This window comes from Delphinapterus leucas, chromosome 13 (genome assembly GCF_059928025.1).
Source record: "Delphinapterus leucas isolate spDelLeu-1000000601 "Yukka" chromosome 13, BTC_Dleu_Yukka2, whole genome shotgun sequence".
Taxonomy (NCBI): Eukaryota; Metazoa; Chordata; class Mammalia; order Artiodactyla; family Monodontidae; genus Delphinapterus; species Delphinapterus leucas.
In genome coordinates this window covers 74,909,167-74,932,113 of record NC_143141.1, presented here as the reverse complement: position 1 = coordinate 74,932,113, position 22,947 = coordinate 74,909,167, and the positions used below count along the sequence as shown (strand labels likewise).

General features: G+C 52.0%; 1 protein-coding gene across 5 annotated transcripts in view; it reads right to left on the bottom strand.

Moving 5' to 3' along the window:
• DNMT3A (DNA methyltransferase 3 alpha) overlaps positions 1 to 22,947 on the bottom strand; it is a 100,555-nt gene that overhangs the window by 14,059 nt on the left and 63,549 nt on the right. Inside the window, exon 1 of one of the 5 annotated variants that reach the window (XM_022574303.2) lies at positions 392 to 1,054. The exons of the other annotated variants lie outside the window; for them this stretch is intronic. Coding sequence (XP_022430011.1) covers positions 392 to 463 — 72 coding nt within the window. The 5' untranslated portion in view covers positions 464 to 1,054. Of the gene's footprint in view, positions 1 to 391; positions 1,055 to 22,947 lie in introns of those variants that run through there. 5 annotated transcript variants of the gene reach the window in all.

Here is a 22,947-nt window from a genome sequence, read left to right as displayed (position 1 = left end):
AATCGACCCCTTCTCTTCCTGGTCTTGGCTTCCAGACCACAATTCTAGTTTCGTTGTGATACGTAACGAAGAAATCACTGTTTTGTGTTCAGAGCGCACGGTTCCTTCCCCATCTGCTCAACCACCACGAAAAGCCCCAGAAGAGCTTGCCTGCTCCCGTGCTCACACGCCATCCTGGAGTTCTCAGGATCACATCTAATGTATGTTGTCACCAGATTCTACGCCTTCTTTCTACGTGCACCTTTCAGATCCATAAATACACTTATTCTTTCAACAACTATTTAGGGAGTCCACAGTATAGCCAGGCATCCTCTCTGCCATCCCACTGACAAATTAATCCAAACCCAAGTATTCTCCCAATTTGAACAGCCTCCATCCTTTCACCGTTCACCATCTCATGCTCATGTTTCAGGCTATGACCTGCATGCCCATTCCTTCTCAAAACCTGCTCCAGTATTCCCATCACCCTGCAGAGGAGAATGAAATGCCTGATACTTAGCTCTGAGGGCCATTCAACCTAATCTCACCCATCTCACCCCAACGGCTGAATCTAGGACACGTGGCCCTCAAGCTTCAAGGCTCTGCACCCGTTTTCACCACACCAGATTCAAAGGGAAAAAAATCCCACCTTCAACATGAAGCTTTCCCTGAGAGCTTAGAGCTGTGACTACAAACCCACCCTCAAGATTACCTGGAGTATAAGACCTCTAAGCTGGAAGTCACAGCATTTATATTCCTGTCTTAGCCTTGCAACTAATTAACAGCCGACTTTGGAGCAGTCCCTTGAGTTGCTCCACCTAAAAAGGAGTTTGAACGGAAGGATTTCTGTTAACCTTTTCTGACTGGTTGAAGAAGCTGACGTATGTATGTACCAAGAATTCCAAGGCCTCTTCACAGCCTGTCAATGGACCCCCAGGTCCCAGGTTAAGAACAGCTCAATGGTCTACTGTCTCTTAGATTCGTTTTATTTTGATCTATCTTCAAGTCTTTGCCTCCTGGCCACAGACCAAATCTGCTTCTTGTGGCAATTCCTAAAACACGAGGATGGAAGTCTTAGCTCTTTCTCTGACTCAACAAATTCTAAAATGGGATAAAGCATCCTTTGCCCCCAGCCCACAAACAGCTGGGAGAGAGAGCTCCGAGGTGGGGTGAGGGTGGAAGAACGCAGAGGACCTGCTCCTCCCTCCCAAGCCCCACCCTCACCTGGGGGATTCTGCCCCACCCCTTCCTAAAATCTACCTCCTCCTCTCCCACAAGGTGTGCCTAGGTGTGCACTCAAGCCTGTGGTGAGAGAGGTTCTCTCCCAGAATTGTCAGCTGTGGCTGCGCTATCCCAGGGCCAGATCTGCTCAGATAAATGCCCTGCCTAGCAGTCTCTGCTCCCTTCCCTCCACCATGCCTCCGTGAACTTCAGGCACGGCCGCTGACCTGGACCAGGGTGCTGCCTTGGGTGGAAGGCAGCACCATTCTGCCAAAGGACCCAGTTTCCAGGGGCGACGGGCCCCCTCAGCCAGAACAAGGTGCGCAGGTGGCAGGAGGCGGCAGGGGGAAAGGATCCCAGCAAGCAGCGCTGGGGGGGGGGGCCGGGGCACACGCGTCGGGCTCCCCCCGGCCTCCCCCAGTCTAGAAGGCAGTCGTGCCTGACACCACCCTCCTCACTCCCCCTCAGCCCCTTTGTCTCTCTTCTCAACCCCTCCACAGTGAGTTCCTGAACATTATTCTTCCCCCACAACTTCCCCCAGCTTGTCAGACGGTGCTGCTGACGGCTGTTAAGCGCCCCCAACCCAGTAGGTGCAGGAGAACACGCACCCAGCATGGTTTGGCAGGCAGGGGAGGAAGGGGCCTCCATCGGGACAAGGCCAGAAGGGGTGGGGGAAGGAAGAAGGGGGGTGGGTTAGCAGCAGGAGGCAAGAGGAAAGGGGAAGAAGGGGCGAGAGGGTGGCTGGGTGGGGGAGGGGCTCATTAGAATAGACTTGCCTAGGGCAGTGCGGGAGGCCCCTTTTCCATGTTCATGCCAACCCCCCGGACAATAGGAGAAATAAGGGTTAACTCTGGGCTGGGGCTTTTGGGCTAAAGGCTCCCCCCCACCTCAGTTCAGAAGGTCCTACCCCAGAGTAGCCAAGAGACTGGGCAGGATCAGGAAGACACCACACCAGCCCCACTACGGCGGCTCGAGGAGGCCACTTGGCCTGGAGTTTGTTCTGCCTGGAGAGCCACTGGTAACTCCACTCTGGTGGAGGCATGGCCTCCCCATCCAGTCCCATCTCCTCGGGCAGCTGTCCCGCCTCCACCTCTCTCTGCGACTCAGGCTGCTTCCCATTCCAAAGGTCAGAGGTCCAGGGACCCACGCGGACCCCGGGCTGTCCCAGGTGCCTCTCCCATCACAGGCCGGCGTCAGGCCACCCCACAGCCCCCTGTCAGGGTCACACTGCTCCCTCCCACCCTGACACCACTTCTTTCTGGCGGCCTGACGGTGGCTCCCAGGAACAGGCAGGAGAGGAAACTGTCCCTCTCAAGAGGCCACAAGCTTGGCACGGCCTGAGGACGGCGTGGTCCACCAGCCAGGAACACAGGTCAGCAAGGAAATGCCAACAACCCATCTGCCAGCCAGCTCAGCAAAACCGCCGCTGCTAGCCCAACTCCACGGGCCGGGGCCTGCCCCCAGCCTTCGCTGACCACTGCCCCAGGCTCACAACAGGCCTGCTCTTGCTGGCCCCTGAGCCGCCAGGTCCCACCTGAGCGCAGGAAGGAGTGGGGCTTGGGGCTCCTGAGGAGGAAGTGGGTGGGACAGCAGTAACTCAGCATCTCCAGAACTCAGGCCAGGCAGGGGAGCCAGCTCCTGCGGGCCGGGGAGGCAGACTTGACTCTTCTCAAGCCCAGAGGGCTGCAGGCCCAGAGATCCTCCCACCGGCCCCGGCCGCCTCCCCGCCCCCAGTTTCCCCAGGGCTCCATCCAGGAACCTACCCATAAGGCCAGGTGCAGCCCCTCTGTGGTCCGGCTCAGGTGTGAGCCCCAGCCCTGAAGCTCTGTAAGTAGCTGCCCGTCTGGGGGGAGGGGAAGGGGGCGATGGGGCTGGGGGGCGGAGGGGGCCAGAGAGAGGGGGAGGGGGAGGTGGGGGGGAGGGATTGAACATTTTCTTTGTCTAGAACTCCAGGTCACGTGGGCCCCGCTGGAGTGCCTGGTTGGCTGCGAGCGGGCCGGGGGAGGGGGCCGGCTCTCAGACGCTGGCAGTGGGCCAGCCCCTCTCCTTCGGTCCGAGGGGCGCGGGCCGGCGCTGGGGCCTGGGGGCGCGGCTGGGCCTCCGCCCGTTCCCAGGGCCCCGCCCAGGCCAGGCTGGAGGCGGTGCCCGCCCCCTCCAACCGGCCAGCCTTCCCCGCCCCCTCTCCTCCAACTCCGCCAGAGCCCGGCGCGGAGCCGGGGGGCGAGGCCGGGAGCCCGCGGGCCGCGCGGGGAGGGAAGGAGGAGAACCGGGAGGGAAGGGGCTGCCCTCCAGCTGCGGAGGTAAGGTGCGAGCGCCCAGAGAACCAGGAGCGCAGGCAAAAGGAGAGAGGAGCTTTCGGGCCGTCTGGGAGAGACAGGAGAAAGTTGTTAAAAGTGAGTCTCAGCAGCACAACCAAAAAAAAAAAAAAGGAAAAGCTTACAGATGAGCGAAGAGGCCCAGGAAACTGTAGGAAAACTCAAAGCACACAGAGATGGGCAGAAAGCGCCCGTACAGAACTGGGTGCGCTCCAGAACGGGAACTGGGAGCGTTGCCGGGGAGGGGGGGGGTCTCCTCTGCCTTAAACGGCGTGGCGTGAAGAGGAGTTCAGGCTTTGAAAATCACTTCCTGGCCAAGTCCCTGGGTCCCCTAGGTCACTCTGGGTCAGCCTTGGATGTCTCATTTTCCTGTTTGCAAGGTGCGGGGTTGGGGGGTGGGGAGGAGGAGTTCAAAAGTACAGCAATTCCTTCATTCCCAGGCACATACATCTGCTGCTCAAGACTGCACTCCTTCGGAGCCTCCAGGTGCAGCTGCAACCATTTCAAGTTCCCTCCTCCAGAGCAGAGGCCCCGCCCCCCAAGAAGAATATATATGTGTGTGTATATATATGTATATATATATACATACATACATACATATACTCTCTCACTCTCTCTCTCTCTCTCTCTCCCCCTCTCCCTCTCCCCCTCTCTCTCCCTCCCTCCCTCTCCCTCCCGACATCAAAGAAGCAGACACTGTTGGCCCTGCCCTCAAGGAGCTGACAAATTCAACTAGACTTGGAGAGATTGGAAAAGATCGTTGAAAAGCATCTATAAAGAGAACTACACCACAAATACCAACCACCCTGATGGGCCAGGATGGCTTGGAAGCCAAACAAAAATAAGTAGTATCAATGATAAATGAGGTTAAGGAGGTCAGTGTAGAGCAGAGGCTGAACCTGGAGGATGAATCAGATTTGGAATGAGGCTGGATAGGGAGGAAATAAAAGATGTTAGGCTGGATAGGGAGGAAAACACTTGCCCACCTTCACCTCCCGCCCCACAATACAACTAAAGCTAAGGGGTGCGGAGAGAGATGTTGATGGATATATCCTATCGCAGTGAAGAATAACCGCAGGTTTTCTTACATGACAGGGTGAATGGGTATTTTGGAAAGATTAGCCTGGGGACCTCCCTGGTGGTCCAGTGGGTAAGACTCCACGCTGCCTGTGCAGGGGGCCGGGTTCCATCCTTGATTGGGGAATTAGATCCCACATGCGTGCCACAACTAAGATCTAGCACGGCCAAAATAAATAAATATTCCTTTTAAAGAAAGAAAGATTAGCCTGGTTTGTTTGCAAGATGAATTAAAAGGAAGAGGGGCTTCCCTGGTGGCGCAGTGGTTGAGAGTCCGCCTGCCGATGCAGGGGACGCGGGTCGTGCCCCGGTCCGGGAAGACCCCACATGCCGCGGAGCGGCTGGGCCCGTGAGCCATGGCCGCTGAGCCTGCGCGTCCGGAGCCTGTGCTCCGCAACGGGAGAGGCCGCAACAGTGAGAGGCCCGCGTACCCACCCCCCCCCCAAAAAAAAAAAAAAAAGGAAGAGCAGGGGAGCTGAGGGTAAATACTCCCAGCAGGGCAGGGCTGTTTGGCCGGCCACACTCTCAGAGGATCTGGACTGGGGTTCTGGTTCTATCACTGTGACCTTGGACAAGCCACTTAACTCCAAGAAGTCTTTTTTCACTTGCAAAACAGGAGTGATGACATCTGCCCTCCCAGGCCCTGGAATACCAGCATCACTTAAGGAGATAATGCCCCCAGGTGCCTGGCTTCCAACCGCAAGCTGCGGGAACAAACCAGCTGGAACAGGTGCTGGTATAAGGAGGTCAAAAGATGGGCTGTGAAGGAGAGCCTACCTACCATCCCTCCTGGGGCTCAGCACCCTTCTGGGGGCCGTCAGAACAAGCAGGCCCTGAAAAAGGAAGAGGACTCCAAATCAGAGCGAGCCTTCTCCAAATAATACTCAGGGAGTACAAACTTCCTCTCCCCACCCTGACTGAGATCCAGAACCCATACAGCAAAGAGGAGCCGTTCCATAAAACACAGGCCCTATTCTGCTCCAAGCCATCTTTCAACCCAGTCAAGGTACCTGCTTGGTATAATTTTTCAGAAGATCCCCAAGCAGAGATGAGAAGCCGTGAGTTTCTACCTCCTGCCTGCTCCCACCCTTTAAGAAATATAATAAGACTTGCTTGGCTTCTCTCACTGATGCCTCCCCGGCATCCTCCCAGGCCACTTTAGACCTCACCCCAGGCCTCCTCTCAAAATGAAGTTTCTGATCTGGCTTGGCCGGCTCTTTTTAAAAACACTATCTCACCTATGACATCTCCTTTTCCATTATTATGTGGCTAAACACCTTAGACTCTACACTCCATGGTCTTGGGACTTCTTCAGTAAGTAATGATGCCTATGCATGCAGTCAGGACTCAAAGTGTCAGGATGGACCAGGGCCATCAGTTTCACTTTTTCTTGGCCCACTTAATAAAGTAGCCTTTCCCTCCAGCTGCCAAACTTCCTTATTCTCATTCTTTAAAATTAAGCTCAACTTGGGGGGAGGGGCAACATAAGAGTAGGGGATTAAGTGGTACAAACTACTATGTATAACATAAACTACAGGGATATAGTATACAGCACAGGGAATATAGTCAATATTTTATAACAACTATAAATGGAGTATAATCTTTAAAAATTGTGAATCACTGTGTTGTACACCTGAAACTTATATTGTAAATCAACTACACCTCAATAAAAAAAATTTGCTTTAGTGAAATTAAGCTCAAATCTTACCTCTTCCACACAGCTCCCAACTGAAGCAAAAAAAGCCCAATTCAAAGGTGTCCCCTCGCTACTTAGAGCACCGCCCCTCTCCTGTAGCTACACAGACAGGTAAGGTTACCCTTTTCTATACTGTAAGTCACTCAGACTGAGATTCGTGTCCTCTTTGTACTTGGTGGGCAGAGAGAGACCTCAACGCAGAAAAGACCCCGAGATCTAGGATAAGAGGTGACTTTAGCAAAAGGTCAGGAAAAAACTAGGGCAGCCTTCTAGGATCCTCAGGTCATATATGTCCTCGACCTTCCAAAGTAACCCTCCCAGGTGGTTACTGGGATAGGTCTTTTGATTAAGATAAAGATAGTCAACCTAAAATAGCAGGGTCATGTAAAGTGAGCCAGGTTCTTGGAAATGTTCTAGAAGTATGTTGAGAGGAGGAACCCCTGGACGAAAAGACGATCTGGCGGATGTCAAGAGCCTAAAAGAAGCGCTGGAGAGGAAGTGTCCAGCATGGTCCCAAAGGGAGGGTGACCTGAAAGAGAGGGCACATTTCCTGCCTGGCAGGCCGATAGCAGTGATCCAGGAGGCCTGATGAAAACGCCTCTTAAGGACACCTGACTCTCAGCACTTATCCCGTGTTCATCAAGCAAACTTCTAACTTTAATTACATTTTCCAGTGACTCTGATACCAGTAAGTTGCCAGAAAACATCAGGACCACTAGGTCCTGTATCACTAGGATCTGCGTTGAAAGGACAAGTCCTGTTATAAATCTGTAAACTGAACATCCTGGTGTACGTCACACTCCTGTCTCTGAAGAGCACGATTGTAAGATGTGCTGTGAATCCGACTTTCCAGCTCACAGAGCTGACGTGAGATGCTAAGTCGTGATCCTCCACCCAAGAGCAGCAACTCCCACAGGTGCAGGTGGGAATGCCACGCCTGCCTGACTGGTTTTAACTCAAAGTTCAGCGTTCTGTGGCGTGCTCTGTCATAAAATCCAGTGCTGGTGGGAGGTGGGGAGGTTATGTTGCTTCCCGCAAACAGGACATTACCCCTGAGTCCCTGTACTCAGAATCAGAGAAGCCGGGATCCCTAAGAAGCCATCTGCAAAGCCACATATTGGGAGGACGCTGCATATTTTCTGCCACATAAACATTCCCACTGACCCCAAGACCAGCGAGACCTTATCCAGGCAAAGGCTACAAGATCAAGATGGATGTCTCTTCTGATCCTGGCCTGCCCTTCCATCTGCAGCCCCAAAGCCTCAGTACTACACAGTAGACCTGTGACTACCTGTTGAGTACAATCTACGCTCCTTGCATGGTATTCAAGGCCCCCACAACCTGCAGCACTTACATCACACAGCCCACACTCTGCCCACCCACTTGCTGTTTCCCAAATATGCCCTTTCCCTGCCTCTGTGCCTTTGCTCGTGCTGTTCCTTGCTCTTCCCCTTCCCCTTCCACTGGCCAAAATCCCACCTATCCTTCTAGGCCCAATTCACCAGTTACCTCCACCAGGAAGGTTTCTCTAGACCTGAACTGGCCAATAAGAGAGCCACTGGCTGCATGTGCCATTTAAATTCATTAAAATTAAATAAAAATTCAGTTCCTCAGGTGCACTAGCCACGTCCCAAGTGTCCAAGAGCCCATGTGGGTTTTCGGGGTGATGTACCGGGGACACAGATTTTAGAGCATTTCCCTCATTGCAGAATGTTCTCTGGACAGTGCTGCTCTAGCCCCTCCCCCTGATCTTCCCCCACTGAAAAGTCACCCTGTCCCTCCTTCTCCTCCATACTCCCAGAGCACTTTGTAATCCTCTCCTAGCACTTGCCAGTCTTTGCCTGCACTAAGCTGACTGTGTACTCATCTTTCTCCTCCACAAAATTAAAAATCCTAGAGGGCAGGGCCGGGGTCTTACTCAGGTTCACATGCAAGCAGTGTGGACCAGAGCCTCTTGCACACTGTAGAGGGTGAAAGCAGTGTTTGCTGAACTGAATCCAACATTGTCTCAGGAGCCTCATATGGAGTCCACTGACCAAGTTCCCAGATGTGGACGGGTACTTTCCACAGCAAAGTTCCGATCGGTGCTAAGAGGTCCAGGTCCAGGGCTCCCGAAAGAGGCCAGGAATCTTTGTTTTCCTATTCCCCTGCAATCCATATGGAGGTTGCAAGCAAATGACCAGGACTGGGCTGCTGGCAATGAAGCTAAAAATAGCCACAGAGCCAACAACAAGGAGTTAGCAGGACTTGTTGCTAGGGAGACCGGTCGCAGAGAGAGCAACCAAGCAGGGAGGAAGCGTCAGACCTGCACCCAGAGAGCAGAGGCCGCAGTGGGGGGGAACTCAAAGTTGACAGGGGTCCAAGGATCCCACCTAGAGATGTTCTGCCTTCTGGTACCTCCTGACTAATGCACTAAGTGGGGCAAATGTTCCCCCTGTCCCTCAGTAACCCATCTCCATGGAAACCACCATTGCTGGGGTGAAGTACCAGCCCCTGGAAGGGAGGCCTCTGCCTGGAGCTGGTTGTTATGGCAACCCGCCCCCCGCGCGCCCCCCCCCCCAGCCCATCATCCTCTCTCTCCTGGCTTCTCCTGTGGGGAAAAGGTGGGGGCCTGGTCTTGGCTTAGCCAGCATGACCAGGAAACACCGGCTTCCTGACAAGACTGACCTACAACAGGCTCTTCGGAAGCTCCGGGGACCCCGGTAAGGCCTGTCAATGCTCAGCACCGGGCAGAGCTTCCTTTCCTTCCTGTGAGGCCCTCACAGACCACCTCGCCAGGAGAATCCCATACTCATTTGGGTTTATTTGTATCAGGATCACCCGAGGAGATTTTTAAAAATACAGATTCTTGGGCCCCACCTATGGAGATCAGCTGGCTTGGGGTAGGGCCCAGGAATCTATTAAAACCTCCCTAGGTAATTCTGATACCAGCCAGGTGTGGAGACCACCAATGGCCCTGGCTGTGACAAATGAGGAAACAGGCCTACAGGGGACTCAGCCCCCCACCCAAAGGGTCAGAGCCAAAAACTGAGGAGGAGGTAAACACACACCTGAGGGGAGCTGCCCACCTCCTGGGGCCTGTCTCTCTTGCTCCCCCTTGAAACGAGAACACGCTGTCTCTGATATTGGACTGGGATTTAAAACTGAGCCTCTCAACAAACCGTCCCCTGCGGCAGAAAGTGGAAGGTAGTGGGGCGAGGCCGTCTGGTTCCCAGAGTGTACAGAATGGTGGCTGCCCAGGCAGGTGATCTGGGCTGAAAGAGAAGTCCATCCTCCTTCGGGAGGAAAGCTAAAGGGTCACCATGGCAACTGCAGGGTGCCAGCCCGGCTGGGCTTGGTGCCCTCCCCAAACCTGGGCCCAGGAGAGGCACAGCTTTAGGCAAACGCCATGGGGCAGGGGCACCCCCCTCCCCCGCCAGTCTAGTCTAGTTTCAGAACTGTAAGGAGGCTGTGCTCTACCCTGGAGCCAACCTCTGAGCCTGCCCGAAACACACCTAAACAATAGGGTCCAGGAGCCCTAGGAGTCCCGAGCACATGCAGTAGCCAGGCCAGGAAGGACATGGAGGAGACAGTGCAGGAGATGGCCTCCACCCGCCTGTTACTCACAGCCTAATTGCGTGCCCAAGACCCACCGCACATGAAACCACAGCCCTCATTCAAGACAGCATGCAATTAGATGGTAAATTATGTGGTGGAGATGCTTTCTCCATGTGCTGAAGGAAATCCGAGGTGGCCCGGATCGGGAAAGGCAGGAAGCCTCAAGGGAGGATGAGAGAGGGTGAACCAGGACTGGGCCCAGCCTCCCAGGTTTCCCAGACAGCACGGCCAGATCACTGGGGGCATCTGCAAACCGCATTAGCTTCCCAGGGAGAAGCACGAGCACAGCTGTATGGACACCCGCTGGGGAGGAGAGCTGCCTGGGGCCTGGTGTACCATCCGCTCAGTCACATAAATTCTGATCCAGAGCGTAAAATGCAGGGTCTGGGAGCCACCTCTTCGCTGACCCCTCACTTCTCCAACTCCCCGCCTCTGTCCCAGGCAGCCCTCATTCCTCCCTGGCTCCCCCATTCCTTCCCAGGTCATTACCACACTTCCCTAATGGGAGGGCTTGGAAGCCCCAACTCTCCAGACCTGCCATCAGGCTCCTGGAGCCTCAGCTGCTGCCTCTTCCCTCCCCGCGCCAATCCGCGTCCTCTCTCCCTACAGCTCCGGGTCTGCTGCAGAGGGGGAGGCTTCTCCACAAACCCAAGTCTCCTGCCCCCAGCACTTCCATCCCCTAACCCGGAGCGAGTCGAGTGCAGGCTCTGGGCGGGGAGCAGGGGTGGCGGTGGCGTTGCTGCAGGTCCCCAGACCTCACCTGCCCCTCGCCAGGAGAAAGAACAGACGGAGCAGCATGTGAGCAGGAAATCCCAGCCGACGCCAGGACGGTCAGTACGCACCTAGCTTCTCCGTATCTTAGTTTCGTGATCGCTCTAATGGGACCACAAATGTCTGCTGAATATTACAGATAAGATCAAAGGAAGTCAGGAGGGCATATCATTTAAAAGGTCGAAAGAATCTTACGACAGGTTTGCTTGAGCACAAGCTCATACTGTCACTTTGCTTTAAAAACTAGACTCTGGAGAGAAATGTTAATTTTATACCTGGGGTGGGGGGGGGGGTGTCAACAGGAACCAGGTAAACCTGAACAGCCTGGGCTGCTTTCTCCTCCCCTCCCCCAACCCCATCTCCAGCCTCCAGGGGTCAAAGGGAGGGACCTCAGGGACCACCATTCAGATTCAGGCATGCAGACCCTATCAAGTTTCAGGGTCCAAAGAGAAGACCCAGGAGGAGCCCAGCAGACAAGCAACTGCGGTAAACCGTTGCTGAGGACAGCAGGAACGCCTACCATCTCCATCCCAAAGGAAAAGTTTGAATCCCCGAACCAAGTCCTTTCCGGTCTTCTCCCCCACCTACGTTTGGAAACAGTTCTCTAGCTGTGCCGGCCTTAGGGCCCGTACTTCTTCCTTGGCTCGGTGTGTTCAAGGTCTGAGAGTCTCAACCCCGCTGTACATCAGAATCACCTGGAGAGTTTCAGGAACGCTCTGGGCCAGGGCCCATCATCAAATTCCAGATGTACTGGACCCAGAGCGAGGGGCCCAGGCAGCGGTGGTTAAACCAAACTCCCAGGTGATCCGAATGTGCGGGGAGACCCCCGATGTGGGTGACAGGGTGGTAGGTGATACAATAAATGCATTTTTGGAGGAATCTCTGCTGTCAGATTTGGTTCACTTCGAATCATCCGAAGCTTTGTGGTTCTCAAACTTTCACAAGCCCCAGAACCATGGAGACCTGACTAGAAAATCAGATTTCTCAGGAACACCACCAGAGTTTCTGCCTCCTAGTTTCAGAATGGGGCCTTGGAATGTGCCTTCTTAACGCACTGCCCAGGTAATACACAAACCTGCCCTTTAAGAAATACTGAATTCTAATAGCATCCTTGGTATATATAAAGCAAGTCCAACTCAATTTCTGGTTTTTTGTTTGCCCCATATAGTTGCCTTTTAAACAGTATCTAGATTCAAATATATAGGAGACTGCACTGTTTTATCCCTATTTTTGTTTAATCCATCTGAGTTAGAAGTGAAAAGTTAAAATATACTGCCCACTAATCATTGACTAGAGTCATATGGCATCTGTGAAGAGTTGTTATTAAAGAATGGCAAGTCAGAAAGATGGTAACATTCACACACACACAAACACAGTATGGCTCCCTACCCGGGTCCTCTCGAGGCAGGGCTGCTCTCCATGCATTGGGCTCTTCCCTCCCTGCTCACCAGCCTGCACTTGCCTTCCAGGTGGATGACTCTTGAGTGCCTGCTAACCCTCTCCCCACCAACAGCCACCATGCTGGCTTCTCAAAAGCAGCTTGTCCAAAACCTAACTTAAAAGTCCACTCCCGGGCTTCCCTGGTGGGGCAGTGGTTGAGAGGCCGCCTGCCAATGCAGGAGACGCGGGTTCGTGCCCCGGTCCGGGAAGATCCCACATGCCGCGGAGCTGCTGGGCCCGTGAGCCATGGCCGCTGAGCCTGCGTGTCCGGAGCCTGTGCTCCGCAACGGGAGAGGCCGCAGCAGTGAGAGGCCCGCGTACCACACACACACAAAAAAAGTCCACTCCTCCTAAGAGAATATCTTCATGACCCTGGGGTAGGCAGAGAACTCAGAGATCACACACACACACACACACACACACACACACACACACACACACACACACCCCAATACAAGAAAAATTCGGTTAAATTGGACTTTATTAAAATGAAAAACTTCCGCTCATCAAAATACATCCTTAAGAAAATGGAAAGTCCATACCACCTTCCTGCCCCAAACCTGCTCTTCCTCCCTAGCTGAGATAATGCCCCCTCACCCCCAGCCCCCAAACCCCAGGCAGGTTTCTCTCTTCCTGCCAACCAGAGGTAAGCTGTATCTACCAAGTCTGCCTCCCGCTGCCTGGACCCTCCATCAACACCAGACGTAATGCCCTCCTAATTGGTCCTTCTTCTAACCTTCCCTGCTCTGGGCCCCCTTACAATGCGGCCACGGTTATCTTCCCAAAATACACATCCAGTTCTCTCATATTCCAGCTCCCTCTACACAGTGAAGCCTGCATTTCTCACTATGACAGGAAGACTGGTGACGATCTGACCATCTCCCTTTGTAGTTTTCTCTCTTCTTCCTCCCCAACTCCCACACCTAGTTACCAGATCTCTTGCTGTTCCCTAAACAACCCAGAAGCTTCATGCCTCCTTCTCTTTGCCCTCCGTGGTTCTTTTCCCTGAAACACCTTCTCTATTTATCCTTACTGGAATTCTCAAAGGACACCTCCTCCATGAAACTTTCCAGGAGTTCCTGCAGAAGCTCTCTCGCCCTCCTCTGTGCTCACCAGACTCTTGGTGGCAGGAGCACAGAACTGCATCTGACACAGCAGCTCACGGTGAGCACTCCTGCCTCCTCCTCTAGACCATGTGTGCCCTGGGACTGGGTGCAGCGGTCTCCTACAGCGCCAGCATGGTGCTGTGTGTATCTAAGAAATACTAACACAAGTCCGTTCACTCCTTCATCTAGAGTGTTGGCTCCTTAACAGAGTCCAGCTGACCCCCGCCATGCTTGAGCCTCCCTGGACCTCCTTAACGAATGGTCTGATCTTTAAAACAAAACAGAGAGAAGGGCACCGTTATGTCTTCTCCTGTTTGCCTCGTAGCAAGGGCTATGAGGATGTTTCCAAAAGCTGAACTAAATATGCAAGAAATCTTGAGGTGCTCTAGATCCCAAACTCCTAGAGGATTTCTTGGACCACCTACCTCATGATCCCACTCAATGCCCTCCCCCCACTGTCCCTGTTAGGCAAACTCCTGTCCCAGTGGCAGGCCTGCAGGATGTCTCTTCTTTGGCAAGCTTTCCCGGGCTCCTTTGGCAGGGCAAGTTAGCCGCTCCCATGGCCCCTTTCCTCACATTTCTATTGCAACCTATTGCAGTACTTACCTGCCTACCTCTCCCAGGGTGGGATTCTGACATTCCTTTAAATGTGTTTCTTTAGTGTCTAGAAAATGTGGGAACACAGTAGAGACCCAGATGCATATGGAGTTTTCTGAAAGCCTGAGCACAAAGTATTTGCTCAGTCAAGGTTTGTAACTCTCTAAAATAATGAACAGGGACTTCCCTGGTGGTTCAGTGGTAAAGAATCTGCCTTACAATGCAGGGGACGCGGGTTCGATCCCTGGTCAGGGAACTAAGCCCGCGTACCACAACTACTGAGCCCGCGCACCTCAACTAGAGAGCCTGTGTGCCACAAACTACAGAGCCCGCACGCCCTGGAGCCCAAGCGCCACAACTAGAGAGAAGCCTGCACGCCGCAATGAAAGATCCCGAACGCCTCAGCGAAGATCCCGCGTGCCACAACTAAGACCCAATGCAGCCAAAAATAAAATAAATAAAGTAATGAACAGATGATTGTGTGACTAATGAAAACTAGCGGTCAGGGGCAGACCTAGGAGCATGGCGACCAAAGTCAGAACAAGGATGTGAGTTCCTGAGCTAAGGAAACGCCCCAGGAAGATGTGCCTGTCCCACGGGGGTGCATTTGCAGCATCAGCGTTCTTAGTGATGGATTCAAGCCCCTCCCCCGCCCAGGCCTAGTCAACGATGAGCTTCATGTCCCACCTTTCTGACCCTGGCAGAAAACACAGAGGAAGAAAAGGGGACCATCATGAAGAGGAAAAGAAAGCTATATTCTAGGGCTTCCCTGGTGGCGCAGTGGTTGAGAGTCTACCTGCCAATGCAGGGGACACGGGTTCGTGCCCCGGTCCGGGAAGATCCCACATGCCGCGGAGCGGCTGGGCCCGTGAGCCATGGCCGCTGAGCATTTGCGCTCGGAGCCTGTGCTCCGCAACGGGAGAGGCCACAGCAGTGAGAGGCCCGCGTACCGCAAAAAAAAAAGAAAGCTATATTCTAGCACAAAATGTGAATTTTATGAAAGTTTTTTTCTAAGCATCTTTATCAAGATGCTTTATGTATGTGCCTCTTGAAGAGGCATATATGTGAAGTCTGAGAATTCACTCAAATATTTAATTTAGGATGTACGTACAAGGTCATATAAGAGACAAAGGGAGCTACAGGTCATGACTCCAGTCCTCCTCCCCCTAAATTATGCAATTTCAGAATCTCGGGGGTCGGCTAGTCTATTTGTGTCACACCGCAAACGAGGAAACTAAAGCGCAGAGAAGAGAATGACCTTCTCAAATTGATCAGGGGTAGAGGCTGAGCCCAGAAACCAGACCTCCTGAATCTCATTCCATTCATTTAAGCCAGTTTCACAACATCAAACATAAGATCATGAAAAAACAGTAATTCAAGGGCAAGGGCTCAGGGCCAAATGAGGGGAGCAGGAAGTGCGGGAGGGGTCCCCAGGGTGAAAAGGACCCAAACCTGGCAAGACCTGGCAGCCAAGGTGGGGTGAGGGCGGAGGTGGGGTGAGGCAGCATGGGCAGGAGGGCTGGGCCACTGTGCTCCCTCCCACCCCATTCTGTTGTTTCAGGGGAAGCCAAGATTGAAAACCAGGAAGACCCGGTTCTAGTGGAGTCATCTGGGTACAAAACAGAAGCAGCATGCAAACTGGAGTCTGGTTTAGCCCATGGGCCTCTCCACAAGGACATCCACGTGGCTCTTAACCTCCTCACCTAGGGGAATCTTAGCTTCCTAATCGTAAAATGGGGATAAAAATTAGTTCTTGTAGTAATTGCAGATAATATACCTATCAAATGAAAAAAAAATACAATTTAGTAACAAGTTTGATGTCCTTTATTCAGGGCAGAACAGTGCTTGGACTGGGGGAGTACAGCACCTCAGAGCTGCGAGCGCTCTTGACCAGGGATGCTGGGCGAGAGCGAGGTTCACCTACTGTTAGAAGGGGCACCTCGGAACAGGGCGTGATTGGCTAGGAGAGATGGAATTTCCCTAAGAGGCAGCCGGTCCTGTTTCCCAGGGGAAGGTGAGCTCGCTGAACTGAGTTGGAGGATCGTGATTGGTGGATGTTAGGATTCCTTGGCAAGAGTTTCCTGTAACTGCACTAACCTAGGTTTATTTATTTTATTTTATTTTATTTTATCCTTTAAACTTTTTTGGCTGCGCCACGAGGCATGCTGGGATCTTAGTTCCCCAACCCCAGATGGAACCCGTGCCCCCTGCAGTGGAAGCACGGAGTCCTAACCACTGGACCACCAGGGAATTCCCATGCACTGACCTAGGTTTAGATTTGTGAACTGGGCTGGGCCACAGGGGTGGCCTCCATTTTGTGAATCCTGATATACAAATTAACTTTATCATCTCTTAGGACTGTGGCGAAAGTTAATGCTTTCGGCACAGTCCCTGGCATGAAGTACGTGCTCACAAAGCTACCCCTTTGGCCTAGTTCAGGCTTGGCCATGGCCGCTGGTGGACCAGACTCAAATTACGACCACCCTCCCCACTACTGTTTTCTCACCACTAAAAAGTGAGGGTTGTTCTAAGAGCTCTTCTCTCTGTGCCCCCCAGATGGAATGAACACGCCAGTGTGCAAACAGCCGGTCCATTTAAGAGACAATGGGGCGCCTCTATGATGACAGTTTCATAGCCCGTCCTAAAGGCCAGCCCTGGAACTCACTACTGATTACGAGCTGTCACAGGAGTCCCTTTAAAATGTGTTCAGCCTTTTGGTAAAGTACACTTGTCATGCCTGCTCCAAATGGCATCATCTCCTTCAACGGCGGTGTTATTTTTGAGGCCATCCTGCAAGCGTTCAGGTTTTCATTAGTTTACATATAGTGAATAAGCAAGGACCGTCTGCCAGTCGGAATCCCCTAAAACTGCTACGCACATACTTTGCTAATAATTTGGTTTTAGTCCTTAATGGTCTACTTTGTGTTGCCATTTCTCACATCTCCTGTACTAAAGCCCAGGAGATCACACTTAATTCATCTCCTTATTCCCAAAGCCCCCAGCACAATGCCCCCCCCCCGACGTAGTAGGTGCTTAGCGGTTGCTTATTAAATGGAATATAGCACAGCAGGAGATGACATTCACAGGCTGGACGTTCACAGGCTGTTCTTCCCAGGGCCGACAGGAAGCACAGTCTGTTGAGACTGCAGGGTTATAAAGCAAGAGGAAGCAACATTTGCTCAGCTCACAGAAGCAGCAGCGCAAATGGCCAATAAACATATGAAAAGATGTCCAACCTCACTTATTATCTGGGAAATGCCAATTACAATCATAACAAGAAGCCGTTTTCCCACCCGTTAGATTAGCAAAATATTGATGTTGGCAAAGGTGGAGATCTTCTCATACCTTGTTTACGGGAGCATAAATTGGCACTGCCCTTTTTGGAGGGCGATTTGGCAGAGACTGTATCAAATGCAAGATATACATTCCTTTCAACCCAGCATTTCTCTTTCAAGGTATCTATCTTAGAGAAACAGATGCGCAAAGAGGCATGACCCAGGATGTTCACTGCAGCGGTGCTTATGCAGTAAAATACTGTAAACCACACAAGTGTCCGCCAGTAAGAGAAGGGTTAAATAAAATCGTGGTAATCCATATGGTGGAAGAGGACAGTAATTACGTGGCTTGATTGCCCAGATTTATTCTAAGCGAAAAACCAAGCTGTAAAACGAAACTACGGTGTGGTTCTATATATATTAAAAAAAGGAAAAGAAAAAAAAAGCAACTGTGAAGCAAAATTATATATTTACACACACACATAGATAGATAGAGAAAATCATGTCATATATACACCAAACTGATAGCATTAGGTACCTCTCTGATGGGGGAATTAAAATCACTGGGAAGGCATGGGTTTATTTATTTTTTTAACAGGAATGTATTTGTGTAATACTTATGCAAAATCAGTTTTTAAAAATTATTCATTTCTGGGAATTCCCTGGCGGTCCAGTGGTTGGGACTCCGCGCTTTCACTGCCAAGGGTGCGGGTTCAATCCCTGGTCAGGGAACTAAGATCCCACAAGCTGCGCTGCATAGCCCCAAAAAACAAAAACAACAACAACAACAAAAAAAACATTATCCGTGTCCTATTATACACTAGCCCTGTGCTATAAATGTTATGTAGTATACCTTATTAACCCACACAACTCTGAGATTCGAATTATTCATTAATTCATTCAGCAAACCTTTACCTAGTACCTCCTGAATGGCGGCCCTGGGGGCAGAGGTGCCAAGAGGGCCTGCTTTGAACAAGCTCAGGTTGGGCAGAAGCAGAAAACAAACTGGTGAGTGCTACTCCCATGAAGATGAGACATGCCCAGGAGAGCAGAGTAGAGCCAAGTCTAGAAACAGCACAGGGACCTCAGCTGTGCTCAGTAAGTGATGCTGAAGGTCCCACATCCAGTAAGTAGCCGAGTCAGCATCTGGACTCACCTCCAGGAAAGAGGAGGCCATGAGGGCAGCCTGTGAGGAGGGGAGGGGGGTCTGAGGGCAGAAGGGAGAGGGGAGGGGAGGAGATACTGTGATATTTGGACCACAGGTTATTCGTTATCAGTATTTAATATGTATTAAGCATCTAATAAGTCTAAGGATGCAGAAGTCCTTCCTTTCGGGTTGGGAGCCAGGAAAGAAACCAGATCCTAGATCAGCAGGACACGGTACCTTGGCTCTAAGTAATTTAGAATCAGTTGGGGTGAAGAGATTAATGAGAGTCATAACATCACCTGGCCATAACTGTGTCCTAAAACCCTAAGCAGTGATACACACTGGGAGTCTGCAGGCTCTCTGGCTCAATGACTGTTCCAGCTGCTTGGCCAGGCCTCTGCCTCTCAGTAATGAGGGTTAATAAAGTAACACCTGTAAAAAGCCCTTCCTAAGCCTAAAGCGCTCCCTCAGGGTCATTCTGTTCTGAAAATAGTCAGAAGGAGGAGCCTGGAACTGCCCCCCTTTTGGGTGGAGGGATGCCTCGCCTCTGTCCTCCCGGCTGCCCAGGCCTGGGCCAGCTCTGCCAGGCCAAGGAAGGTTCTCCTCGACTCAAGCACAGCAGAGGCCCAGTGGGAACAGCAGGAGCACAGGGTGGCGAAGACTCAGGCACTGCCTTACCCGTGGGAGCCCGCCCACAGTCCCCCAGCCCCACGCTGTTCTCCGGGTACACTTGTCAGGACCCCTGCAAACCAATGGCTTGGGCCTGAGCTCCCTGAGAAGAGGTCTTGTATTCACCCACCTCCCAACTGCTTAGTCAACCAACAGGTATTCATTGAGCCTGTTCTCCCTGCCCAAAATCAGGTTGGGCATGATTGGTGAAGACATAACATGTAAGAAAGAGTTAGTGAAAAATACTCTATGAAGTACAATTGATTGCTAAACCCAACAATATTAACAGTAAGGACTACAGGGGTGCAGAGGAGGGAAGAGGTCAGTGTGGACTGGAGAAATCCTAGAGAGCTTCCTGGAGGAGGTAGCAACTCTGGGACTCAACCCTGAAGAATGGATAGGGGAAAGCACAGCAGGAACAACGGCAAGGAGGAAGGACGTATAAAGGGGAGACTGGTCCCTCACAGGGGACCTTCCTTTTACAGAATGGTAGTGAAGTGGGGTGGAGCCATCGTGGAGGTCACAGTGAAGGTTGAAGCCTTGAGAAACAACCAGAGGATTTCTGACATGATGGGGAGACAGTGGAGAGCCATTGCTGGTTTTGTAGCAGGACCTGGTCATGACTAAAGCAGAGATTAATCCTTAAAAGGACTGGCAAAGAGATGCAGAGAATAGGAGATGGGACAGACACCAGCATCCCAGTTCCAGCAGGAATCCCCACTTCAGCCTCAGCGAAGGAGGAAATGCCCCATTTTCCTCATCCAATTATTTAAAATTTCATTCATTTGTGATATTCTAAGTCTTCTTAATTTCTTTTTTAAAGCCTGGGGAGGCAGATAATCTCAGATGGACAGCGCAGTAAAGAGCAGACCTCACTCAGTAACTGTGGACCGACAAGGGTGGTCACGGGAAAAGGAAACTAAGCTGAGGGGGATGTTTTGAGGGAAGAAGGCCCTACAGGTGGGGCATGTGGACCAGGTGCAAACTAGGATCAGGTGAAGCACCACAGCAGGGCACACAGGCCCTCAGGCCCCGCCCAGCTTCCCAGACACACTCCTGCTGCTCTAAGCCCAGCACCGGCACCCTGTGCTCCATCACCCACCACCATGAACTTCCATTCCTGAAAAGGCCACACTGTCTTGTGCCTCCGAACCTTTGCACATGCTGTATGTCTCTTTCTGCAGTGCCTTTCCTCCCGCTTCCCTAAATTCAAGTTCATCCTTTAAAAGCCAAAAGCCAACTCTTGCTGATTTGAGGATGACCCCAGGCAGAATTAGTCTAAGGCCCTTGGTGATGCTCTTCCTGAGGTGCCCGATCCCTCGCCCTTGTCATAGGATAACCAGGAATCCCCTAGGCTTCTGGTAGCTCCAGTATCTTACTGGGCACTCAGACAGGGAGGGTTCTGACTGTCGGCTCAATGATGGTGCCCTGCAGGAACTTCAAAGGGCAGGCATCACATTCTGAGGTTTGGAAATGCTGGCGGAACCTCCCAGTGGCATAGTCTGGGAAATAGCTTGTATTCGGCAGTAGGGAATGTGTCTTTTTTGGGAGTAGGATCTATGAGAGCACACAAGTGGTAAGGGGAGCAAGACTGGCTGAGGGGACTTCCCTGGTGATGCAGTAGTTAAGAATCCGCCTGCCAATGCAGGGGACACGGGTTCGATCCCTGGTCCAGGAAGATCCCACATGCCATGAAGCAACTAAGCCCCTGCACCACAACTACTGAGCCTGCGCTCTAGAGGCCAAGAGTCACAACTACTGAAGCCTGCATGCCTAGAGCCCGTGCTCCGCAACAAGAGAAGCCACCACAATGAGAAGCCTGCGCGCCACAAGGAAGAGTAGCCCCCGCTCAGCACAACTAGAGAAAGCCCACGCGCAGCAATGAAGACCCAACACAACCAAAAAAAAAAAAAAAAGGTCTTTAAAGACTGGCTGAGGGTGGGAGCAGACATCTGGGGGTGCCACTATCAAGGGAGGGAGCAGACATCTGGGAGTGCCACAGTCAAGGAGGGAGCAGACATCTGGGGGTGCCACAGTCAAGGGAGGGAGCAGACATCTGGGGGTGCCACAGTCAAGGGAGGGAGCAGACATCTGGGGGTGCCACAGTCAAGGGACAGAGGAGGATGCTAAGAAGGTGCAGTTGGAGGAGATGGGAAGAATCTTGGGGACGAGGTCAGAAAGGCCTAGTGAGGCAGTTTCAGAAGAAAGGGCCAAGTGCCAGATAACTAAGGGGAAACCGCAAGAGGAGGACGGATTTCTCTCCGCTCGGTAAGCCACTCAGAAAACAGGCCTGGTGAAGACAGTTACTGCCCTTTAGCCTGAGGGGCACTTGGGAATCTCGGGAGCTACCTGTGTTTCCCCATGGTTCTTTCTGGCCTCAAGGCATGTGGGATCTTAGTTCCTTGGCCAGGGATCAAACCCGAGCCCCCTGCAGTGGAAGCACAGAGTCTTAACCACTGGACTGCCGGGGAAGTCCTCCCCAATGCTCTTGTTACCTGTAGCTAGCCCTTCCCTAGTGCCCTGGCAGAGCCCAAGAGGGGCGGGTGTGGTCTCTGGGGATGGCCCCCACGTGGCAGTAGCAGCCTGAACTCAATCCCATTCCAGCCCCTTCCCTGTGCCCTGAGTAAGCTTGTGGCCAGTTCGTAACTGCAGCCCCAGCCCCTAGTCTGAAATAACGGGCTCAAGGGTTCTAGCGCTTGTACCGGAAGTCGTGGAAATCTTGAGTTGTATCATACGAACAAGGAACAACGTTACTAACAGAAAATATATTCTGGGTGCAAGTCTCTACATCTCAAGTCACGCATCCCTAAAATATTGTAAATTAAATCAACTTTAAAGTTTTTCTGTTCACGCTCACTGATGACCTTTATCAGTTGGGGGAAGCAGATGCCAAAGGTTTCTTTTTTCTAGAAAAGCTTTTAATGGTTGTTGCACTTTGGTGATAGGTACACGGGGGTTCATTATACTAGTCTCTCTATTTCTGTCTATGTCAGAACAGGTTCATAATAAAAAAAAAAAGTCTTTTTAAATTTTAGTGGAAATTTTAAAATTGAGAAAATGTATCTATTATCTTACTTTTCCCTGTGAGTTGAGAAAAAACCTGCCTTTTTTATTGCAACTGAGAGCAGGCCTCCATACTGCTTCTTCAAGGGAGCACAGTTTGAGGATCACCAAATTTCTAGAAGCTCTTCAGGGGTAAAAGTCTTTGTATCTAGGGACTTCCCTGGTGGTCCAGTGGTTAACACTCTGCGCTCCCAATGCAGGGGGCCCGGGTTCCATGCCTGGTCAGGGAACTAGAGCCCACATGCCGCAACTAAAAGATCCCGCACATGCACCAACAAAGTCCCAGCGCAGCCAAATAAACAAATAAATATTAAAGAAAAAAAAAAGAAGTCTTTATATCTAGCCTCTGGCCCTAGGGCTAAGGGAGAGCAGAAATACAGGCCACTCATAACAAGGGGTTAAAAAGCAAAGCCCCTCCTACAGGCCACAGGGGAATAGCCCCAGGTCCTGAATGAATTTCCATCCCAAAGACCAGCTTAATGCTCAGAGTCGAGCCTCTCTTCTCCCAGACCTTGGAAACGCTGTCCCTTTTTCAGGCTCCTCCACGAGAGAAATTTCTGCCTTCCTGGATCCCAAAGGAACTGGAAACAATCAAGTAGCCACCCCACCCTGTACTGAACTTTCTCTAGAGCAAGTTCTCTCACAATGCAAACGGGATAACACCATCCTTTGCAGGCCTGGGGTAAAGACAAGTGAGAGTGAAGGTGAAAGGCCCCACGTGGTGGCAGTTCGCGTTTCCCTTCCCTTCCTGGTGCCGGTAGGTCAACAGGCTTCTCTCTACTAACCAGACATACAGGAGAGCACAATGGTGCTTGCAAACTGGTTTCGCCCCTTGGTCTCCACGGCATCACCTCCCCTCGCTACTGAAGCCCTCCCTGGGCTGGCTTTCTCCCTCCCAACCCGCACAGAAGCCTCTCTAAAAGTCACCAGCTACCTCCAGATCGGCAGGTGCAAACAGCCTGTCTCAACTCAGCCTCCGCAGGGCTGGGCGGCC